The sequence below is a fragment of the Heterocephalus glaber genome, unplaced genomic scaffold (assembly GCF_053883595.1).
Source record: "Heterocephalus glaber isolate CG9 unplaced genomic scaffold, H.glaber_assembly_v1.0 deba00001509, whole genome shotgun sequence".
Taxonomy (NCBI): Eukaryota; Metazoa; Chordata; class Mammalia; order Rodentia; family Bathyergidae; genus Heterocephalus; species Heterocephalus glaber.
The window spans coordinates 11,299,224-11,320,189 of record NW_028258325.1 but is presented as its reverse complement, the minus strand read 5'-3'; the positions used below and the strand labels follow the sequence as shown (position 1 = coordinate 11,320,189).

The 20,966-nt window shown below is 41.5% G+C and overlaps 1 protein-coding gene across 12 annotated transcripts in view; it reads left to right on the top strand.

Annotated features, from left to right (window-relative positions):
• The window catches only part of Ldb2 (LIM domain binding 2), a 393,311-nt gene that overhangs the window by 362,786 nt on the left and 9,559 nt on the right, over positions 1–20,966 (top strand). For all 12 annotated transcript variants that reach the window (XM_021260246.2, XM_004847239.4, XM_004847240.4 and 9 more), the window contains exon 6: positions 15,630–15,753. In XM_021260246.2, coding sequence (XP_021115905.1) covers positions 15,630–15,753 — 124 coding nt within the window. The remainder of the gene's footprint in view (positions 1–15,629; positions 15,754–20,966) is intronic.

Below are 20,966 nucleotides of genomic sequence, written 5' to 3'. Positions count from 1 at the left end.
AAAATGATCATGCTAAGCTACAATGAAACCTCAGAAAAAGGATTTTATTAGAGGGGTTTATTTCTAAATGGAACTGGGTTGTCCTCATCTCGGGTTTGATTCCGCTTTCTCTCATTAGTTAGAACTACAAAGTAGTCCTGGAAAAAACTGTTGCTTAGGCTATTCCCTTACATGATGCTGTGCAAAATTGTGTGCCTTTTGGATGCATTTAGACAAAACCTTCCTAGATGAGATTGTTCCAATAATAGTAGGGTTTTCCTGAACCACATCCCTGGTTTAAGTGTGTCTGTCCATCTACTGAGCAGGCCAGCACTCAAGCATGGATGATATCGCAATGATTTCTCTAAATCCATGATTTATTTTGGACCCAGAAGAACTTGAACAAAACAAAGGATGCTTGAGAAGCCATGTATGCCTGGGGAAGCTGCCAAGGACACAGGTGAAGAGTGGCAGGGGACGCATTTCATAATCAAAATCTCGAGAGCAACAGGAGTGATAAGGTCTCGTGGCTGCACAAATAGAAAAAGTGAATGGTTTGCATATCTGCCAGGTCAGGTGTTGGAATTGCAGGACTCCTGAGTCATATGTTGTTTGCCTTCTGGAGAAATTAAGGGAAGGAAATGTCATTTTACAACTTCACACATGATGGTGAAAAGAAATGGTAGATGGGGAAATTGTTGTTTCCTGAGCTGTTTCCGAAAGATACTATTGGGAAGGAGGGTTATAGGGAGGTAACAGAGGATCTGGGGCAGCCCAAAGCTGGCCTGAGACAAGAGGACTTGGCAACCTGCGTTTTAATCAGCCTTGACTTCAAAACTATTTGCCAGAGGAAGAGATAACAACTTTGTGATAACAGGAGAAAGTGGAAAGAATGTGGGCTTTGGAATAATCCATTTGTTCAACAGGTACTGACTGAGCTCCTGCTATTTGCTGAACACCTTTCTGGGTATGGATCAAAGGAACTGTGCTCACAGTGGCTTCATGACTTTCTTGCTGTGAGTCTGGGGGAGAATCACTTAACTTCTCTAAAAGACACTGGTGAGGAAGATTCTGAAAGTAGGGATTGTAAGTCTTAATCAGTAACATGATTACAAAGATACAATAAGATGATTTGTGAATGGCAAGTCACTTAAATCTCTGTAAGCTTGAGATGCTCATCTGTAAAGTGGAGGTTTTAAGATAGATGTCCCAAAACTATTGTGATGTTTAGATGAAGTGGTAGAGAAGCTAATTGTGTGCCATACCCCAAAATATTAGGTGGCATTTTTAGTATTCCTGTGAAAAAACAATTATCAGGAGAGTTTCTGTGACAGTAAATGGGAACCTATGATTTGAGTCCTTGGACCTTCAAAGCAAGACTTTGTCACACAAAAGATTCCAGAAGAAAGGAGGGATATGATGGCCACCACTTCACCTGCATTCCATGTCAAGGGAGTATGTTTTAAACCGGAAGTAAACTGGCTCCTCTCATGAGGGACTTGATCCTTGGGAAGGTTCCCTTCTACTTAGGAGGGAGGCATGCGGGACAACTCTCAGCAGCAGCTCTGCAAACCATGAAGTCCAGGAGAGTGACAGATTGCAAGAATTTTCCAAGAACTACCAAGAAGACTGAGACCAGGCCCACCCGAAAGCACGTCTGATCTGAAAAGGGAACCCCTTACCAAGTGCCACCACATGGTGGGAAGGAAAGACCTTGAGCCAGGAAAGAAGAGTCCAACCCAGAGCTGACCCCACCTCAGCAGGGTGACATCAGGTGGCCTCTTAAACCCCAGGAGCTTCAGTCTCCTCAGCTGAAAAAATGTCCGAGAGTATTGCAGCTTTCAAAACTAATTTTGAGAGCCTTGTCATATCTGCTTGCAGGTTTATAAATAATTTAGGAATCTCAGGCTCCATCCAAATGTAGAAGCCTTGTGTGAACTTGTCGTTGTGTTTTCTTGTCTTTCTTGCTGGGAGGCACCTGAGCTATTTCTGCCAATTAAACCAGCCATCTCCAACAATTGTGCTCACCCCCAGCCCTTCGCTCCTCTGGGGTCCTGAGGATCCCGTGCTTTCTCACATCTGGGGATTCAGTGTCACAAATGAACACCATGAGGCAGCTGTCAGGCACAAATTCTCCCTCTCCCCCCCATCTCTCTAACACACACACACACACACACACACACAACCCAAAACAGAGTAGAGACAGAAGGGCCAGCATATTGGGTCAACTTCCTGGCTGGCACAGGAACACATTCTCAGCATCCTCTACAGATCTTCTGCAAAGGACTCTCCCAGGGATGAGGGATGCCCTCAGAAAACAGAAATGGTGAGATAAAACCCGAGGAGCAAGCTGGAAAGGGAAGCTCCCCACAGAGATGGAGGTGGGGAAACCACCATCTGTGGTCCCTGCTGAGGCTTCAAACATGCTCTGAGGGAAAACGTGCACAAGATGAGAAAGGGTGCACAGTTTCAAGTGATACCAGAGAAGGACTGATGAGGGGCAGGATGCTCAGCTCTGACTTGGTTCTGCTGGGGCCTGAGGACCATCGCTGATCCTGTAGCCTCTTGATGCTGAAATGTCTGTGGAGGAGACACTGAGACACTGCCTTCATTTTGCTTTCATTTGTTTCTCTGACTAACTACTAAATGCCAGCTCCTGTTGACATGAAGCTGGTCAACATGAAGCTGGCCTCCAGAATCCCAGTCTCATCAGGAAGCAGACGTATTCAGTTCACTACAGTACAGGCTGGTACAGATACCATGACATGCATGGTCACAAAAGTTCAGTGTTGGAGAGACTGGTTTGATCTCAGGGCCAACTTCATGGGGTTAAAAACTAACCAAGCTGTGTGACCTTGGGCCAGCTACTCCATCTCTCTGGTCTTGTTTTCTTCATCTGTGGATCTGTTGGGAGAATTAAGTGAGGAAAGTCATGCAAGGCACTGAGCCCAGGAAATACCAATGTTAGTCATGGTTAGAGGTAGTGTGGGATTTGTTAACAGGCTCCTAAAAGTTTTGTGATCAAAATTTTTCCCCTTAAGCAGTTTTTTTCAAAAATACTTGGATATATTAAATGTGTTGAAAATGGCGGCCAAGGGTCTTTGTTTAGATAGATAGATAGATAGATAGATAGATAGATAGATAGATAGATACATAGATACATAGATAGATAGATAGATAGATAGATAGATAGATAGATAGATAGATAGACAGGTAGTTAAAAGAGGAAATGGCTCATGTGATTACTGAGGCTGAAAAGACCCACACCACCTGTTGACCCATGGAAGTGGGTAGCATCATCAGTCCAAGTCTAGGCACCTCAGAATGAAGGAAATGCGTGGGTGACTCACAATCTGAGGGAAAAGGCCTGAGAGCCTGGGGATCTGAGGCCCAAGAACAGGAAGAGAGTGTCTCAGCTTCAGGAGAGAGAGCTTTCATTCACCATCCCGCCCTTTTTTGTTTTTGCTCCATCTGGGCCCCAGGCAGTTGGATGGTGCCCACCAACTCGAGGGCAGGCCTTGCCCACTCAGCCCCAGCACATATGCCAGTCTCTTTGGGAAACATCCTCACAGACATCCAGAGACTGGCTTGACTGGCTTTCACTCTCTTTTAATCCCGCCAAGTCGACACTTAAAACTACCCAGCACAACACCTGTGTTACTCTAGGAGACCTGCTGCATGATCTAGTCAGATCTTTCTTGCCAAAGGTCCACTGCACTGCCTGTGCCTCGGCATAACCTGGCATATCACAGCTCTGAGGGATTCGGACATGGGTGTCACTGCAGAGCTATTATTCTTCCTTTAGCCAAGGCATCTACTTTCCCAATGCTCCCAACTCAAATATGTCCATCTGGCTCCTCTCTCTCTCTCTCTCTCTCTCTCTCTCTCTCTCACTTACACTGACATAGTACATTTGATATCTACCTGTCATCTATCTATCTATCTATCTATTTATTTATTTATTTTCTGTCTCCTTCACTATAGTTTTATTCCATGAAGAGCAGTAATTTTCTTTATTTCTGTCTACAGTGTTCCCACCTGTTAAATATGGGCATTAAGTGTGTGTTAAGTGAATGAATGAATGAATGAATGAATGAAGCATACTCTGTTTCTACATAGCCACCCACATGAGTCTGCCTTCTGCAATCTCCTGGTTATCAGGGAGGGGAAACAGCTGCACGCCGGGGCTCCATGAGCAGCATTGATGGAGTGGCAGGGTGGTGCATGGACTTAGCCTCTGCATGCTCCATTACTGAGAAATCACTCTTTTCCTGCAAGTTGGAGCAGAACCGAAGGGCTTTTGCCTAGTAGAAGCTCCCAGGGAGGTGCCCTGAGTGCCCGGGTCAGCAGAGGCTCTGCCCCCTACCACAGCCAGAGACCCTCGGACCAGCTTCAGGGGTCATGAAAGTGTTCACACCAGGGCAGGAGGCAGCATAACACTGGGTTAATGTTCAGGAGGGATCCCAGCTGCACAAACGTGACAACCACGTTCTTTGGAAACTGTCACCGACAGCTCTCAAGGACCATATCCCAGTTCCCTTACTCACAGTAGAGATGAGGAGGCCCCCTTTATGAACATTAGTGTTTAAACACTACTGCAAAAGCACAGTCTCTCACTTCCCCAGGAAAGCGAATCCACCTGCTAGGAAAGCCATTCTGCCTCCAGAGCAAGGGACAGACGGCTACAGCTGCTTCCTGTACCACGTTCATCAGCTCTGCCCTCCTTGACGACTCCAGGAAGTCAGTAGTGGCCTGTTGAGATATTTTCTTCTTTTGTTTCACCAAACATATAGAATGCTTTTGTCGTGCTTGGACACATGGATGAAAGGAAACCACTGTGGCATTTACCGTGTTTCAGTTCAGTGTTCATTTTGATGGTGTTGCTGACAATATTTCCACTCTCAGCTCTTCTGCAAGAGTATTCTCTTTGCCCAAGATGCCCTCCCAGAGGCTGTCCTGGCATCTCCTCCTCTACTTGGCTCACTCTTCATTTGTCTGTGTCTCAACTTAAAACTATTGTTTCTTCCTGGCATCCTCTGCCCCACTCCTTCAGAACTGCTCTTTTGGAGTGTGTGTGTGTGTGTGTGTGTGTGTGTGTGTGTGTGGTACTGAAGATTGAACCTAAGGCCTTCACACTGAGCTACATATATAAAAAGAGCTGGGGAGCTCTTTTTAAAAATGGCTTTTTGAGACAGGGTCTTGCAAAGTCACTAAATTGCCCAAGCTGGGCTTGAAATTGTGATCCTCCCACCCCAGCCTCCTAAGTGCTGGGATTATAAGCATGTGCCTCATGCCTGACCCACTTCAAATTCTTGTTGAGCACCCTCTTTCCCTAACACAGGGAGCCTGGAGGTTGAAATGGCGTTCAGTGTGCTCACCACTGAGTCCCTGGTGCCTGTCCTTTCTTGAGCACACAGAGTCCCTTGATGGACAGCATGGGATACATGCATGAATGAGTTGCCCAAACTACTGGAATTACAAAGTAGATGAAGCAGAATTGGACCCACTTTCTGATACTAAACCCTCTATTTGTTTTTGTTTTCCATTCTACCACATCCCATGTTCAAGCATTCATTCATTCCACTAACATCAGACACATCATGTGGTGCTGGGTAATATAAAAAAGAAACAAAATTAAAGAATAGGACACAGCCCAGTGCTCTAGTTTTTCAGGGCCGTCTAGGAAAGATATGAGCATAGTTAATTTTATGTCATCTTAGCCAAGCTATAGTACTATTTAGTCAAACATGCATTTAAGGGTTGTTGCGAAGGTATTTTATAGATGTGGTTCCGTCTATAATTAGCTGACTCTAAGTAAAGCAGGTTACTCTCAGTAAGGCGGGTGGGCCTTGTGCAGTCAGGTAACGGGCTTAGACCACAATCTGAAGTTTCCCAGAAAAAAGAAAATTCTACCTCAAAACTGCAGCATTATCTCTGGCCTGAGTTTCCAGCCTGTGGATAATCTGTGGGTTTCAGACTCAGTCCTACAACCACGTGATCCAATTTCTTAAAATTAACACACACAGGAATACACACGTCCTATGGTTCTGTTTCCCCCTGGGACCTTGACTAAAACAGTGACAGCCAACAAAGAGGCACTGTCTGCTGGAGGCTGCTCAGAGCAATCCTGAGCCACTGGCCTTCATTTTCAGTGCCTACCCCAATTGGAGGCAGAGGGATTGGTCAAGAAGAATTTTTCAAATTTACCTGAAGTTTGCTCACAGCCCTGTGGGCCACCGACGGCACTCCCTAGATGTTTGTCAGTGATTTCAGGCATTTCCAAGCAGGTGTTTCCTTTTCCCTTTGGAGACATCTAGCTACCATGCAGCGGAATTTAGAGATGCTGCTTCGACGTGCAGATGGAGGCTTTGAGGCAACAGCCCAGTGGTCAGAGCAGGTCACATACGGGACAGGCATTCTAGTCATCCACGGTATTCACCCCAAAGTTGAATTTTCAAGTTCTATATATTCATAAGGGGTGATTGAAAACAGTGATCAATGTTTAAATTTTTAAAAATATCTTACAGGAAAAGACACATTGCCATTAATCCCCCTCAGCATTCTCCCTTCACTTCCCGCACACTTATCTGTCACTCGTGCCACTCTCTGAAGTATTCCAGAAGTCCTCTTTCATGAGAGTCTATATGAGGTGTGATCAAAAATGCAATGAATGTTGGAGGCCTCGTGCCATCCAACGGAAAGGCAGGGTCCGGGAAACACTATGGGTGTGTCTTCATCTACCTTTTTCACTGAATCTGGCACCATGCAACTTCTGGCTCTTCTCTAAAGTCAAAATGACCATACAAGATAAAAGCATTGAATCATTTCAGGACATCAAGGCAGCATAACCACAGCAGCATGACCGAAGACACTAAAAAGGACTTCCAGAACTGCCTCAGAAAGTGGCAAGAATAACGCAATAAATGTGTTCAGAGCAAGAGAAGTATTTCGAGGAAGATTAATGGCAATCTGTCTTTTACTGCAATAATTTTTAAACTTTAAACAGACACCATAGCTATCAATCATGTCATATGCACAGACATACATACGTATACACTCATATATGCATAGAGTAAGGAATATCTGTAACATTCTAACAGGCATATCCTGACAAGTTTAAAAGTATCCCCTGTGAAGTTCCTGCCTCTTGGCTTGGTTATACTTCAGCCAGGGTAAAAATGTATAAAGCACTTCCCATTTCCTAGGACCTAGATAAGTGCTGAAGTAGATTTTCTCGCTTCTCTTAATAACCAAATTAGTTCAGTACTATTATTATCTCGACCTGGAAGATAAGGAAACAAAACACTAACAGAATAAGTAATATACCCAAGGTCACCTAGTTATTAAGCAGCTGGAATCTGAACCCAAGCCAGTGCTTAACTGCCATCCATGAGGTTCCTGTACACCCAAAGTCCATCTTTTACCTTTCCTAATTTCTGACAAACTGTGTGTGTCAATCAGAGTCCTCCCAGAGATTTAAAAAAACAAACAAACAAACTCATACTAGGAAATTTTCAAAAGGAAATTTTATATGACAAATTATTTGTAAAGATGTTGGAGCTGGACAAGCAACCAGAGGAAGATGAGATATTCACTTGGAACCTTAGGATGGGACTTTATTTGGAAGTAAGGTCTTTGCAGATGTAGTTAAAGGATCTCAAAACAAGAATATTTAGAGTATTCCCTAAATCCAATGCTGATGCCCTTTTCAGAAGACAGAGCACAGAGACATATGTTAAAATGTGATGTGAAGATAGAAACAAAGACTGGAATGATAGAGCTGCAAACCAAGGAGCACCAAGGATTGCTGGAGTCACCAGAACCCAGGAAGAGATGGGAAGGATTCATTAATGTTCAGAGGCACCATTGCCCTGAGGACACTTTGATTTTAAGACTTCCAACCTCCAGATCTAGGAAAACAAATTTGTGTGGTGTTAAGCCACCTGGTCTGCATTACTTGGATCTGGTAGTCCCAGGAAACTAATACAGCTTCTTTTTTTCCCCCTCCAATGGACCAAACCTCATCTGAATCCAGTTAGCAAAGACAGCTGGAAAAACCTGTACTATGTTCTGTCCATTGCGATATAGAGTGGGAAGGAGGGAATGGGACTAAGAGCAAAGAAGCACTCGCTCTTGCCCAAAGATGGCAGAGGAATTATGCCCATGTAATGGGAAGGAAAAAGAAGGTTCACTGGGAGCCTAGAATGGTCTATTCATGAGCCTGATGGGTTTTGCAGAAATTAAGAACTTGGTTTGTCTCATAGGGCTACTGCAGCTCAGCAAAACACCCCAGCATTTGTCTCCTGGGTGGGTCAGAGACACGTAAGCGCCCCTGGTGCTCAAGTGTTGGGAGCCTCCAAGTAACATCAAAGAAGAGATATTGAAATGCACGGCCTGCTCACTGGAAGAATGATGGTCCCTTCCAGACTCTCTGCCTGGAGAAGCCGGCTGTCCACCACCACCACACTCCTTTCCCTGAATACTGCGGCCCCCAGTCCCCAGGGCCTTGGAATGAGATAACATTCTGAGTAATCAATTTGCAAAACAATTGAGAAAGCTCAAAGGCTGTTTTGGTTGCATCCTGAGATAAAAGGACGATATTTTGAATTTGACACGTAATCTACATTTAATCCTATCAGGAAATAAACTCAAATCATAATCTGATGCTTTGGAATTGCATAGCTTCTAAGGCAAAGTATTTCTTCCTCTGGCTTGTTTTTCCTCTCTAAGGCAGAGAGGCTTTAGTCATGTGGAAGCCTGTTATTCATTCTTATCTGCTTCTGCGGAGATTGTTTGCTTTGTGTGTGAGTGGGTGTGTTTTCTTTTGTTTCTCTTTTAAATTTTATATATTATCTTTTTCTATCCTTTTGATATAAGATCTTTTTTTGTAATGTGTTTCTTAATTAGGAGAAACTTCTCTATCCTTAGATAAGAGTTGTTTTTAATCTCCCTCTACCTTCTAATATCTTTCTAATTTAGATTTAGCCAGAAGAGTAAATTACTGGGGGGGGGGGGGGCGGGGCGGGGAGAACTGGATTTGTAGATTGGAGCCTTCAGTTTTTATCCCTGAATTATACACATGTACTACTGTCAGAGACATTAGCCACTAAAATGCCATGTGCCATTAGCGTGATTAGTGCTCCTAGTGACGCCCACACACACACATCTCAGGTAGACCATATGGCTGGCTTCACAGTGTAGCTTACCAGTCTCATCACACCTTGATCATCTGGCTCAGAAGGGCTGGGCTGTCCTCTGGCCTGTTGATACAAAAAGCGTTCTTTAGAGAACAATGCCCATCTTTTGATCCCTGACCTTGTTCAAGGCTTTGCAATAAAGGCTTACATAGGCTGTTGCAAACCACCCAAAATAAGTATTTTCTATCCCCAATTACAGATGAGGAAACTGAGATTCCAAGAGGCTGAAGGTCTTGGGCAAGAATACACATGTAGTAAAAATGACAGATCTTGAGATCTGAACCCAGATGAACCTGTTTCCAAAGTTGTACCCCTCATGTATCACTTGCCCCTCTGTGTACAGATCAATCCCATGCCTATGGAGCTATGTAGACAGGCAAAGTCTTTGAACTGGCTATCTTAGAAGCAATTTAAACCACTCATGTTCTCAGAGATAAATAACATAGCAGAGCTAATAGCACAGGGCTGGAGTCAAACAAAGCCCACTGAACCTCTTCCGTGCCCTCCAGAGAGCTGTATTACCTTGGATACATTATACACATTTCTTTATTATCAGCTCTGGATGACTTAATGGCTCAGGGTCTGAATTTCTGCACCTGTAAAAATGGGCTAGGAGGTGCCAAGGGTTAATAATATAATTAGTATGTGTAAGGTACATATTCCAGCGACAGACATAGGCTAGGCACTTCGTAGCTATTATTAAGTTTGACTCAACAAATATTTGAGTATACCTAATACCATGTTAAATAAAAAGAGAAAAGTAAAACATGGCTTGGCATAGATAAGAAGATGAGCAAGTCCACAAACAAAGAAGATTCCCAGTGCCCTTGTGAGATGCAATGAGTAAGAAAGACCTTGAGTTTGGATTGAGAGGTTTCCTATTTTTACATTGTTGAAAGGAAAAAAATTTCTTATCATTGCTCAAGAAATGGTATCGCTCACAGGATTGGGAAATTCTGTTAGCATACATTATATGATAACTTTGTTGGTCCATTTTATTTTTTTAAATAAATATATGATCTAACCCCCCCCCCCAAATATGGTATTGATGGGGCTCAGTAACAATTGTACAGAGGCAGAGTCACTTACAGGAGAGGATGGCACCAGAAGGGCAGGGCTGAGCTGGACTTTGCAGGACCATTGTAGTCCAGGGCCATGTGATTGGTGATTTTCACATCAGCCCCTAACTGCAAACTCCTACCAGTGCACAACAAGATAAGGACATTTGTCCAGAATAGAAATTGACTGTCACTTGCCATGTGATTTAGTTCATCTGACATTTTGGGGTGCAAAATGTTCTCAATGAAGGAAGTGGCAAATGGAATGGTGCTCTCCCTCGAGCTCCTCATCGTGTTATGGAGACAACAAAGCATGTGCAGACTGCCTCTTGGGAATAGCACTGGTTTAGATCAGGGGACCACACGTTTCTGTGAAGGGCAGGACAGTAAGTATGTTTGAGTCTGTGGTCTTGTCTTAGTTATTTTTCTCATTGCTAAGACAGAATACTCAACACCCACAAGGTAAGGGAGGAAAGGTTTATTTAGCTATCAGTTTGTAGAGGTTTCAGTCCATAATCGGCTGGCTCCAAGATAGGGTGACACGGCAGAAAGGCCTCACAAAGGAGAAATAGTTCACGGAGGGCAGATGGTAACAAAGCAAGAAGCAAGGGGCTTTAGCAGCTTGTTCTGCCCTTTATATATTCTATCTAGGCTGTGGTGCCAAACCAATCAGTGGACTGATTTAGTAGTCATGCACCCTTAATCCTAGCATTGACCATGAATCAATCACACACTCTAGATTCAGCCACCTCTGAAAAATCCCCACCTATGACTTCATGAGGCTTTTCTTGGGAGGGGCCATCTAAACACAAGCCATAACAGCGCTCCATGGGTTCTATCCAACTGTTTGTCTGTGGTAGCCCAATGCCAACTTCAGGACAGCAGCTTTGCTGTAGTCCAACAAACTCCTCTATCCCCTGGGTTGCAGAAGAATGTGTGTGAGTATGTAACTAACAAGAAACAAATTACCCAGGTTTGTTATCAAATAAAAACAAATAAGCAAAAATGAAATAACCTACAGTCTACAAATGTAGACAGGCCCTCTGTTAATATGAAAAGGCAAGAATCCTGGGACTGAGCTAAGATCTTACTGCCCACTCAGGACTTTTGTAAGCATTTTAACCAAGCATTCTGCAGAGAGGAGGCAATCAGTCATTTATCAAACAGACAAATTGATTTCTTCTAAACCCACAGGACCATGGCTGATCTGTCTACCACTAACAAATGGCTCCTTACTATTAATCTGATCAAGCTATCTATTATCCATTCATCCATTCATCCATCCATTCATCCATACATCCATTCATCCATCCATTCATTCATTCAGCAAGTCCCTATCATGTTTACAGAATTCCACACCAAAGAGGCAGTGTGGGGCCAGAGTCACAGAAAGTGAAGTCTAAACCAAGGGGAGCATCCCTAGCCTAAAACTCTCTTTATCTGCAAGACAGTGTTCTTACAGCTTTGCCAGGGTGAGCAGTGGCTTTCTTTGGATACTGACTGGCCTTGGCAAGCACCACATCTTTAGGGGCTTCATACTCAAAGGAGATGTTGGGCCTTGCTGGTCTGATCCTATCCCTTCCACAGCATCCTGGGATTCCTCCTGATGCCCTCCAATCCCATTACAGGAGGAGACCAAACTATGGTGCATCCATGCATGAAGCAGCAGCAGCTGTTGCAGATGCTACCAATGTGCTAGCTGTTGCCTTTCATGTCAGGCAAAGGACCCGATCCACTGGGAATTTTTTAACAGGCTCAGCTTTGCAGATAAAATTGTTCTTCAAAATAAGGGCTCTTGTGTTCGTTCCGTTAGTGTGCACATGGGAAGTGGGGGGGGCATAGAGGGAAAGCATGCGTATTGTATCCTTTCTTAATACAGATAGTGGACTCTTAACCTGGAATCTATGCATGGGACTGTAGGGGATTCATCAGTAGAAATTTTGTACACAACTTAAAAGACAGGCTGCATAACCTTCACCCAATTCTCAAGAGGATCTGAGACCTCAGGGAAAGAAGGAAAAACAGCTCCAAAAATATTTGGTTAGTGGCCACAGGAGCCCACTCCCTCAACTGTCTTCCTGATTTCATTTCAGTCTCCTTGTTGTTGCCAAGATGCAATGGCTTACTGCCGGAGAAGACAGGCTCTTGTCTGAGTTAGTTCTGCCACCTACAGCACACAGCCCAGCACAGCCATGGCATCTGCAAGGCAGAGAGGAAGCCTCATCTGCATACGTGAAAAAGGGGAGGGCTGCCTCTCCAGCCCAGGAACTCTCCGATGCAAGAGAGATTGCTTTGGGGATTCCTGATTCGCATTCAGAGATGCAAGCTCCTTTGGGGTGGGTTACAATGATGGGAAGATATTTTTACATTAAAGGGGCAGGGATAGATTCTGGGGATTATCTCCTGAAAAAAAAATATTACCCAAAACCCAAAGAGGAAAGGCAGTGTAGAAAAGAAAGAGATAATGAGCTCACAGGTCCTCACAATAAATGTCGCTCTAGCTATCCACAGTGTGTTTGATGCTAGTAGCCCTTTCTGGGTACAAACAGGCCGTCATTGCCATCTAATTTGTCAGATAGTGAAAAATACTTGCTTCAAAAGGATGTGATTTCCTGATATGCTTGAACTATGTACTTGGGGTAGGCTTCTTAATATGCTTAAATCATTTCTAAGGGTGCAAAATTATCTTTGAGGGCTGAGATTGTTATTCTCATCTTTGTGGCCCCAGTACCCACATCTAGTGCCTGACACTTAGGAGAAAGCTCAATAAATGCTTGGTGATTTAAAGTAATACAAATGTAGGGTGCTTTTGCAATCTGTATTGTGCTTGCTAATATAAAGTGATAATATCTACAGATTGTCAAACTCTTATGCATTAGACCTGTCATGTCAAATTCTCAGTACACAGGACAGGTATTGTTTTGCAAGGGAAAGAGACCTGGCATCATAGTGAAGAACTGCACTCCATCCCAGACCCCTTACCTTATAAATCCATGCTATCTGCATTCCACCTATATGTTTCATATCCATTGTAAACTCATTTGTAATGAAAGGAAAATGAACCAAAAGAAAATAATTTGAAAACCTTTTTAAGCTTTATTAAACAAAGTTTCCCAGTTCCTAGAATTTCTCTGAAGGTATTTCTTACTATCCTCAACAGTAGTTTCAAACATCTCCTGACTGTATCTGAATCTAGCAGTATTCTTTTCTGAGGGACCATTCCATTCTCAATTCTACCTATAAAGATGATTTTTGAATTGGATTTAGATTTGGATTGTGAAATTTTTCACTGTATTTGGTCTAGTGAGCAACAGGGACTGTAATTTTCATATAGTTTGGTTTCCGGCAAGGAATTCTTAATAGGGGAAAAGTATCCTTCACTTTGTTGAACTACAGAGCTAATTGTACAATAGTTTTGTTTCTTTCATGGATTTTTACTTATTGACACATTAGATTTCAAATAAAAAGACTCTAAAGTAATTGAGGAAGTGCATAAGAGTGAAGATCAAAGTTTCATTACTTTATTGGATTACTTAAGATGGGTTCCTTAGGGTTGAATGGCTTTGTCCCCATGACCTGTGTTGTGAGTGGGTTCTTCAGCCTTTGAAATCTTGCTTTCTTCTTTCAAAAAAACTGCAAATGGAAGGAAGTTTAGGTGGCCCTTAAGTGAGGTTAGTGATTTTATCAAATGTAGGTCATCAACATGCAGAGAAGGCTGAGGAGTCTTTCAAGGTGAGGCACAATTATTGTGCTTAGACTTGAGCAGGGAGGAAGGATTATGAGAAAGTAGGTGAGGTGAGAAGAATGTGGACCTAGAGCTGGAGATCACTGGGGTTTGTGCCTGTCTTGCTGCGTCTCTTTTCTAAGGCCCACAGTCTACATGGTAGTGAACCAGAAACTAGTGGAGTTGCTCAGAATGGCATGGAGGATTGGGTTTTTAAAATGTTAAATCAGGGCCCCACATCCCAACTCAGTGAAACAAAAGGAGTTCTGCTTTGAAGTCTGCATTTTGGTAGTCAGCCCACTTGGTTCTGATAGAGATATTCCTTAGTCCAGGCCTTGAGAAACATTGACCTAGAACGATTCTTTGATCTTTCTAACAATCACTCCTCAAATGCATTCATTCAGTTGAAACAAATCTGGGGGCACATAGATAAAATCCATAGTCATTGTATCCCGGAATTTAGGGTCTAGTGCAAAAGACAGGCTTGCAAACAGATGATCACAAAGCATGACCATGGTCCGTGCAGCCAGGAGGGTTGGATGCACAGGGAGAACAACAGGGAGGCACCAACTCAGCCTGACCATGAAGAAAAGGAACTATGTCTTCAAGGACGTGTGTGTATTCGCAAAAAAGAGGGAGGGAAGATGAAAGTGGGCAAAAAGCAGTGTGGACTATATGTAAGTGGTCAAGGTGAAGGATGATGTAAAGAAGGGCATCGTAAGGAAGGCAAGACAATGAAGCTGGAGACTGCACATCTGTCTTGCATAATAAGATGATGCTTTTCACATGGGCAGGTACAGTGCCAATATTTGTATCACTGTAATTGCAACAGCAATTAATGTATCATCGCAAATTGCACTCATTGTTCTCTCAGACACAGGATTCTCAATACAGTGGTAGTCTGATAAGTGTGCAACTGAGTAGGAATTCAGAAAAATCTAAGGCAACCCCAAATGGTTTTACCTTCTTGTTTCATTCATTAAACTTTGCCATCAAATGTCTTGGGACAAAGTAAAGGTGAAAATTCTGACCAAAGGAGGAAACAAAGTGACTGTATGCACAACAACCATGGTAAAGCCTCCCATATGGAATGACTGTTGGCATATGTAACTCCCATTATCATCATGTGTAAAATACAAATGAGTTCATGAATAAAAATAAAATGTCATTCATCATCTCCCTTTAGAAGTATGGAGTTCTAAAGATACCTATACTTGCTACTCTGTTCTCCAAAGTTTAAAAGATACATTTCACTGCCATATAATCTGCATAATCGAGCATTGTAACTCACAGTGTGTGGTTATACAAACAAGAACAACAGCCAGAAGCCAGAGCAGAAATCAGAGCATGCTGCGCTCCATAGAAGGGAGTCATCTGAATTTATAATAGAACTACATATATCTAACCCATAGTCTGTACAGAAAGAGTGTGTGTGTGTGTGTGTGTGTTTGCCACATCCAGCTGTATTATCTTTATAAATGATATCAAATTAGATGGGTATAATCAAATGTTAATAATATTTCTCCCCCCCCAAACTTACATAGAGAAATCAATACCAGAGAAAGAAAGAAAAGTACCCATAACTGTCTAGTGGATTCTAGCTGTTAACATGACTTATTGTAATTAATATCATGAAGTTTCAGAGCACCATTGTCTTTGAACTCCTTGCAGTTGTGTGTAATATTGGAGCCAATGCAGGAGCTGATGTCGAGACATAAAACCTACAACCTCAGTCCCCGAGACTGCCTCAAGACCTGCTTGTTTCAGAAGTGGCAGCGGATGGTGGCGCCGCCAGGTACACTCTCATTCTTTGCTCTTTCTGCCTACATTTTCAGAGGCACCTTCTGGGGAGGAAGTGATATGGAAAGAAGCCAGAGGATCATAAATATATCAGGGAAAGTTATTTATTAGGGATATTCTGAGCATGATTTTGGACACAGAGACATGGAACATGTAAAAGGCAAACATTTTCAGGAATCTCTATAGTCTCCTTCCTTGCCAGATTAGAACCTAAAACCCAGAGAAGTAAAATTATTTGTTCAAGGTCATCCTGAAGGTCATGGGCAAAAACAACATCAGAACCATAGTTTCCTGTCTTCTAGTCTAGTGGTTGTTCCACCGGACCAGACTGCTGGCTTCTCATGGCTTAATGTTTTTGATTTGGGTTTTTAAGAATGTTAGAAATTATTAAAAGAAGGAAGGGAGTATGATAAGAGATGGAGGAAGAAGGAAGGGATGGAAGGAAGGTAAGTAAAGTTTACTCTTCTTTTAAAAGATACAGTGTATACAAATGTACTCTGATCATCAAGAGAATACATAAAAGATTCCATTTCTTTCACTTCCCTAGACTGCAGTTTAGATACTATAGTCTCCTGCTGGGGTTCTGAAATTACTGCTTCAAGTCATCGTTAATTGTCTTTTTATCTAATACATTTTCACTCCCAGGCTTGTGTCGAGCCTCATTGATCATAAAAGCAAAACATATCCATTCGCTAAAAATTATTTTATAAAGAGTAATTATTAACATGAGGCACATAGCTTTCTGAATCACAAAACATAATGGTCACCTTCCACTGGGAATTGGCCAGGGGCTTTATATAAAATGAATATAGAAGATTTAACCAAATATATACTTTAAAAGCTGGGAAAAATGAATGTTATTTCACATACAACAGTTGCATCTCCATCTTATGGGAATTTTACATATCTAGAATGTTATTTTTCCAGTATATTAGATGTGCTTAAATTGGCCTTATTTTCTCTTTCATTATCAACAAGCCTTTATGAAAAAAAACTTTCATGCATTTACTGAATACTTTCAGCACCTGTATTTTCCAACATATCCTTGTATAACTTCTGTCATTCATTCATTCACATTATTTATTGAGTTCTAGCCGTGGGTGGTGTAAAAACTAAAGGAGATAGTTAAAAATATTGACTCTACATAATAATTTTATGAGATATTTTATGTCCATTTTGTATAGTGAGCCCTAAGACTTAGAGATATAATTTATCAAAGTCAGTGTCATAGCTAAGAAATGAAAAAGGATGAGGTAACAAAAAGGATACTCTCACCTGCCATTTCCAACTTATTCAGTAACTACATGGAAAAGATTTCCAAAGATTTCTCACTGACAAAAGCAAAGATTATAACATCAATGCCTAACTAATATGGCTTTTACGAATATAGAACAGTTAATATGTAAGAGATATTAAGAAGAGTGTCACATTGAATAATATTAAATAATATTAAACAAACAAGAAAACAAGTAATATTTCTCTGACCACACATTACCAAGGGTCTCAGTATTTCCAGTAGGGTGATACTCCATTCTCTGTCAGGTTCCAAATATCTTTCTCTGTTTCTGAATACATCTTTCTTCAGAAAGTCTAGTTTCCTTTCCTTCCTTTAATGTGCTGGCTATATCATACTGAGATATTTTGGGGGGAATCTTTTTTTTTTTTACATTTTAGGTATACAACATAATGACATTCATCATTGAAAATTTGCACCTTTACATCACCTCTCTTGGCTCTTATTTTTTCCCCCTTCCCCTGCCCTCCCTTCAACCCCTCCATCCCTCGCTATTTATAAAGACTGTTTCCATTTTTTCATTTTCTCATATTAATTCCATTCCCTTATTTCCTTTCCCCTACCCCTCCCACTTCCCCTTCCCCTTTGCCCCTTTTCTTCCTATTTCACATTACCTATTACACCTTTTACTCCTTATTTACACTTCCAGTTTCTCACACTAGAGAAACTGTTCAGTATTTACACGTGTCCTATTTATTTCACTTAAGAGTGTCGCCTCAGTGAGCATCCATTTAGCAACAAATGTCTCTAATTTCTCATTTTTTACGGCTGAATAGTACTCCATTTTATTTTTTTTAAAACACATTTTCTTTATCCAGTGTTCAGTTGATGGGCAATTGGGCTGCTTCTAAGTTTTAGCTATTACAAATTGTGCTGCTATGAACATGGGTGCACATATATCACTGTGGTATGATTCTTTTAATTCTTTGGGGAAGATCGCCAGCAGTGGAATAGCAGGATCAAATGGGACTTCCAGTCCTGGTTCTTTGAGGTATCTCCATACTGATTTCCACAGTGATTGCACCAGTTTACACTCCCACCAGCAGTGGAGCAGGGTTGCTCTCTCCCCACAGCCCCGCCAGCATTTGTTATTGGTTGATTTCATGATAGCAGGCATTCTTTTGGGGGTGAGGTGGAATCACTGTTGTTTTCTTTGGCATCTCTCTAATGAACAGTGATACTGAATGTTTTTTCATATGTTTATTTGCTATTTCTACTTCTTTGTCTGAGAAATGTCTGTTCATTTCAAATGCCCATTTTTGGATTGGGTCTTTAAATTTGAGAGGTCTTATTTTTTTTAGATCTTTATAGATTCTAGATAGTAGATCTTTGTCTGAGGAACACCAGGTGAAAATGTTTTCCCACATTGTAGGCTGTCTCTTCACACTGTTGGTGCTTTCTCTTGCTGTGCATAAGCTTTTCAATAAGAAGAGATCCCTACTTGATTGTCTGTGCTAGTTCACAGGCAGCTGAAGTTTTGTTCATGAAATCGTTTCCCACACCAATATCTTGAAGAGTTCTACCTAACCTCAGTTCCAGCTGGTTCAGCGTTTCTGTTTTAATATTTAGATCTTTCATCCATTTTGATTTTAGTTTAGTGCATAGTGAGAGGTATAGGTCTAGTTTTAATCTTTGGCAAGTTGAAGCCCAATTTTTCTAGCACCATTTATTAAAGAAGCTGTCTTTCCTCCAGTGAGGGTGTTTGGCTCCTTTATTGAAGATGAGATGGCTGAGTGTGTCTGGCGTTGTTTCTGCATCTTCTAATCTGTTCCACTGGTCCTCAGGTCTGTTTCTTTGCCAGGCCCATGCTGTTTTTATCACAGTAGCTTTGTAGTAGAGTTGCAGGTTGGGGATTGTGATACCTCCTACCTTGTCTTTGTTGCCTAGAATTGCTTTTGCTATTCTAGGTCTCTTCTTCTTCCAAATGAATTTTTGGATTGTTTTCTCAAAGTCTGTTAAGTATGCTGCTGGACTTTCAATTGGGATTGCATTGAATCTATATACCACTTTTGGAAGTATGGCCATTTTCACTATGTTAATTCTTCCTACCCAGGAGCAAAGGATGTCTTTCCATCCTCGTATTTTTTTTTTTTTTTTGAGGTACCAGGGATCAAACTCAGGACCTTGTGCTTGCAAGGCAGGCAGCAGCACCACTGAGCTATATCCCTGGCCCTCCATCTTCTGATATCCTCTTCAATCTCTATTTTCAGAGTGCTATAGTTTTCAGAGTAGAGGTCTTTGATTTCTTTTGTTAGGTTGATTCCTAGGTATTTGAGTTTTTTGGATGCTATTGTGAAAGGAATTGTTTGCCCTATTTCTCTCTCAGTGAGTCTATGGTTCCTATAGAGAAAAGCTATTGATTTTTGTGTGTTTACCATGTATCCAGCTACTTTACCAAAATTGGTTATTAAGTCTGGAAGACTTATGGTGGAGTTCTTGAGGTCTTCTGTATAGAGTATCATGTCGTCCACAAATAATGACAATTTGACTTCTTCATTTCCTATCTTTATTCCTTTTCTTTCTCTTGTCTAATTGCTGTGCCTAATGTTTCCAAAACTATATTGAACAGGAGTGGTGATAGTGGACATCCTTGTCTTTTTCCTGATTTTAGTGGGAAGTTTCAGTTTCTGACCATTTAGTATGATATTGGCTGTTGGTTTTTCGAAGATGGCTTTTATCAGATTGAGGTAGAGACCATCTATTCCAATTTTTTGTAGGGTTTTTATCATAAATGTTGTTGGATTTTGTCAAATGCTTTTTCTGCATCTATTGAGATGATCATATGGTTTTTATCCTTGGCTCTATTGATACAGTGTATAACATGTATTGATTTGCATATGATGAACCATCCCTGCATCCCTGGGGTGAATCCCACATGGTCAGGCTGTATGATCTTCTTGATGATCTTCCACATTCTATTTGCCAGTATCTTATTAAGGATTTTTGCATCAATGTTCATTAGTGAGATTGGCCTATAGTTCTCTTTTTCAGTTGGGTCTTTCTCTGCTTTGGGGATCAAGGTGATGCTTGCTTCCAGGAATGAATTTGGGAGTATTGCTTCCCTTTCAATTTCATTGAAGAGTTCAAACAGTAGTGGCAGTAGTTCCTCTCTAAATGTCTTGTAGAATTCAGCAGTGAAGCCAGCAGGACCTGGGATTTTCTTAGTTGGTAAGTTTTTAATTACATTTTCAATTTCATTGGTTGATATTGGGTTGTTCAGAATTTTTAGGTCTTCTTCGTTCAACTTTGGTAATTCATATGTATCTAGAAATCTGTCCATTTCTTCTGTGTTTTCAATCTTATTGGTGTATATGTTCTGGAAGTAGGTATTGATGATCCTCTGGATTTCTGCTGGGTCCATTGTAATTTCATCCTTTTCATTCCTAATTGCATGGATTTAGGCCTTTTCTTTCCTTTTTCTGATAAGGTTGGCTAAAGGTTTGTCAATTTTGTTGATTCTTTCCAAGAACCAACTCTTGGCTTCAGTGATTTTTTTGTATTGTTCTCTTAGTCTCCATTGTATTGAATTCTGCTCTTATCTTTATAATTTCCTCCCTTGTATGATCTTTGGATTTGTCCTTCTCTTCTCTTTCTAGAAGCTTGAGGTTCAACATCAGGTTGTTTAATTGGGCTCGCTCTGTTTTCCTAATATGAGTATTCATTGCTATGAATTTCCCTCGTAAGGCTGCTTTCATTGTGTCCCATAGATTCCAATATGTTGCATTGTCATTGTCATTTAATTGTAGGAACTGTCTGATTTCTTCTTTTTTTTTTTTTTTTTTGGTACCGGGGATCGAACTCGGGTCCTTGTGCTTGAGTAGCAGGTGATGAAACCACTGAGCTAAATCCCCAGCCCTCTCTGATTTCTTCTTTAATTTCCTCTGAGACCCATTGGTTATTCAGAAGTGTGTTGT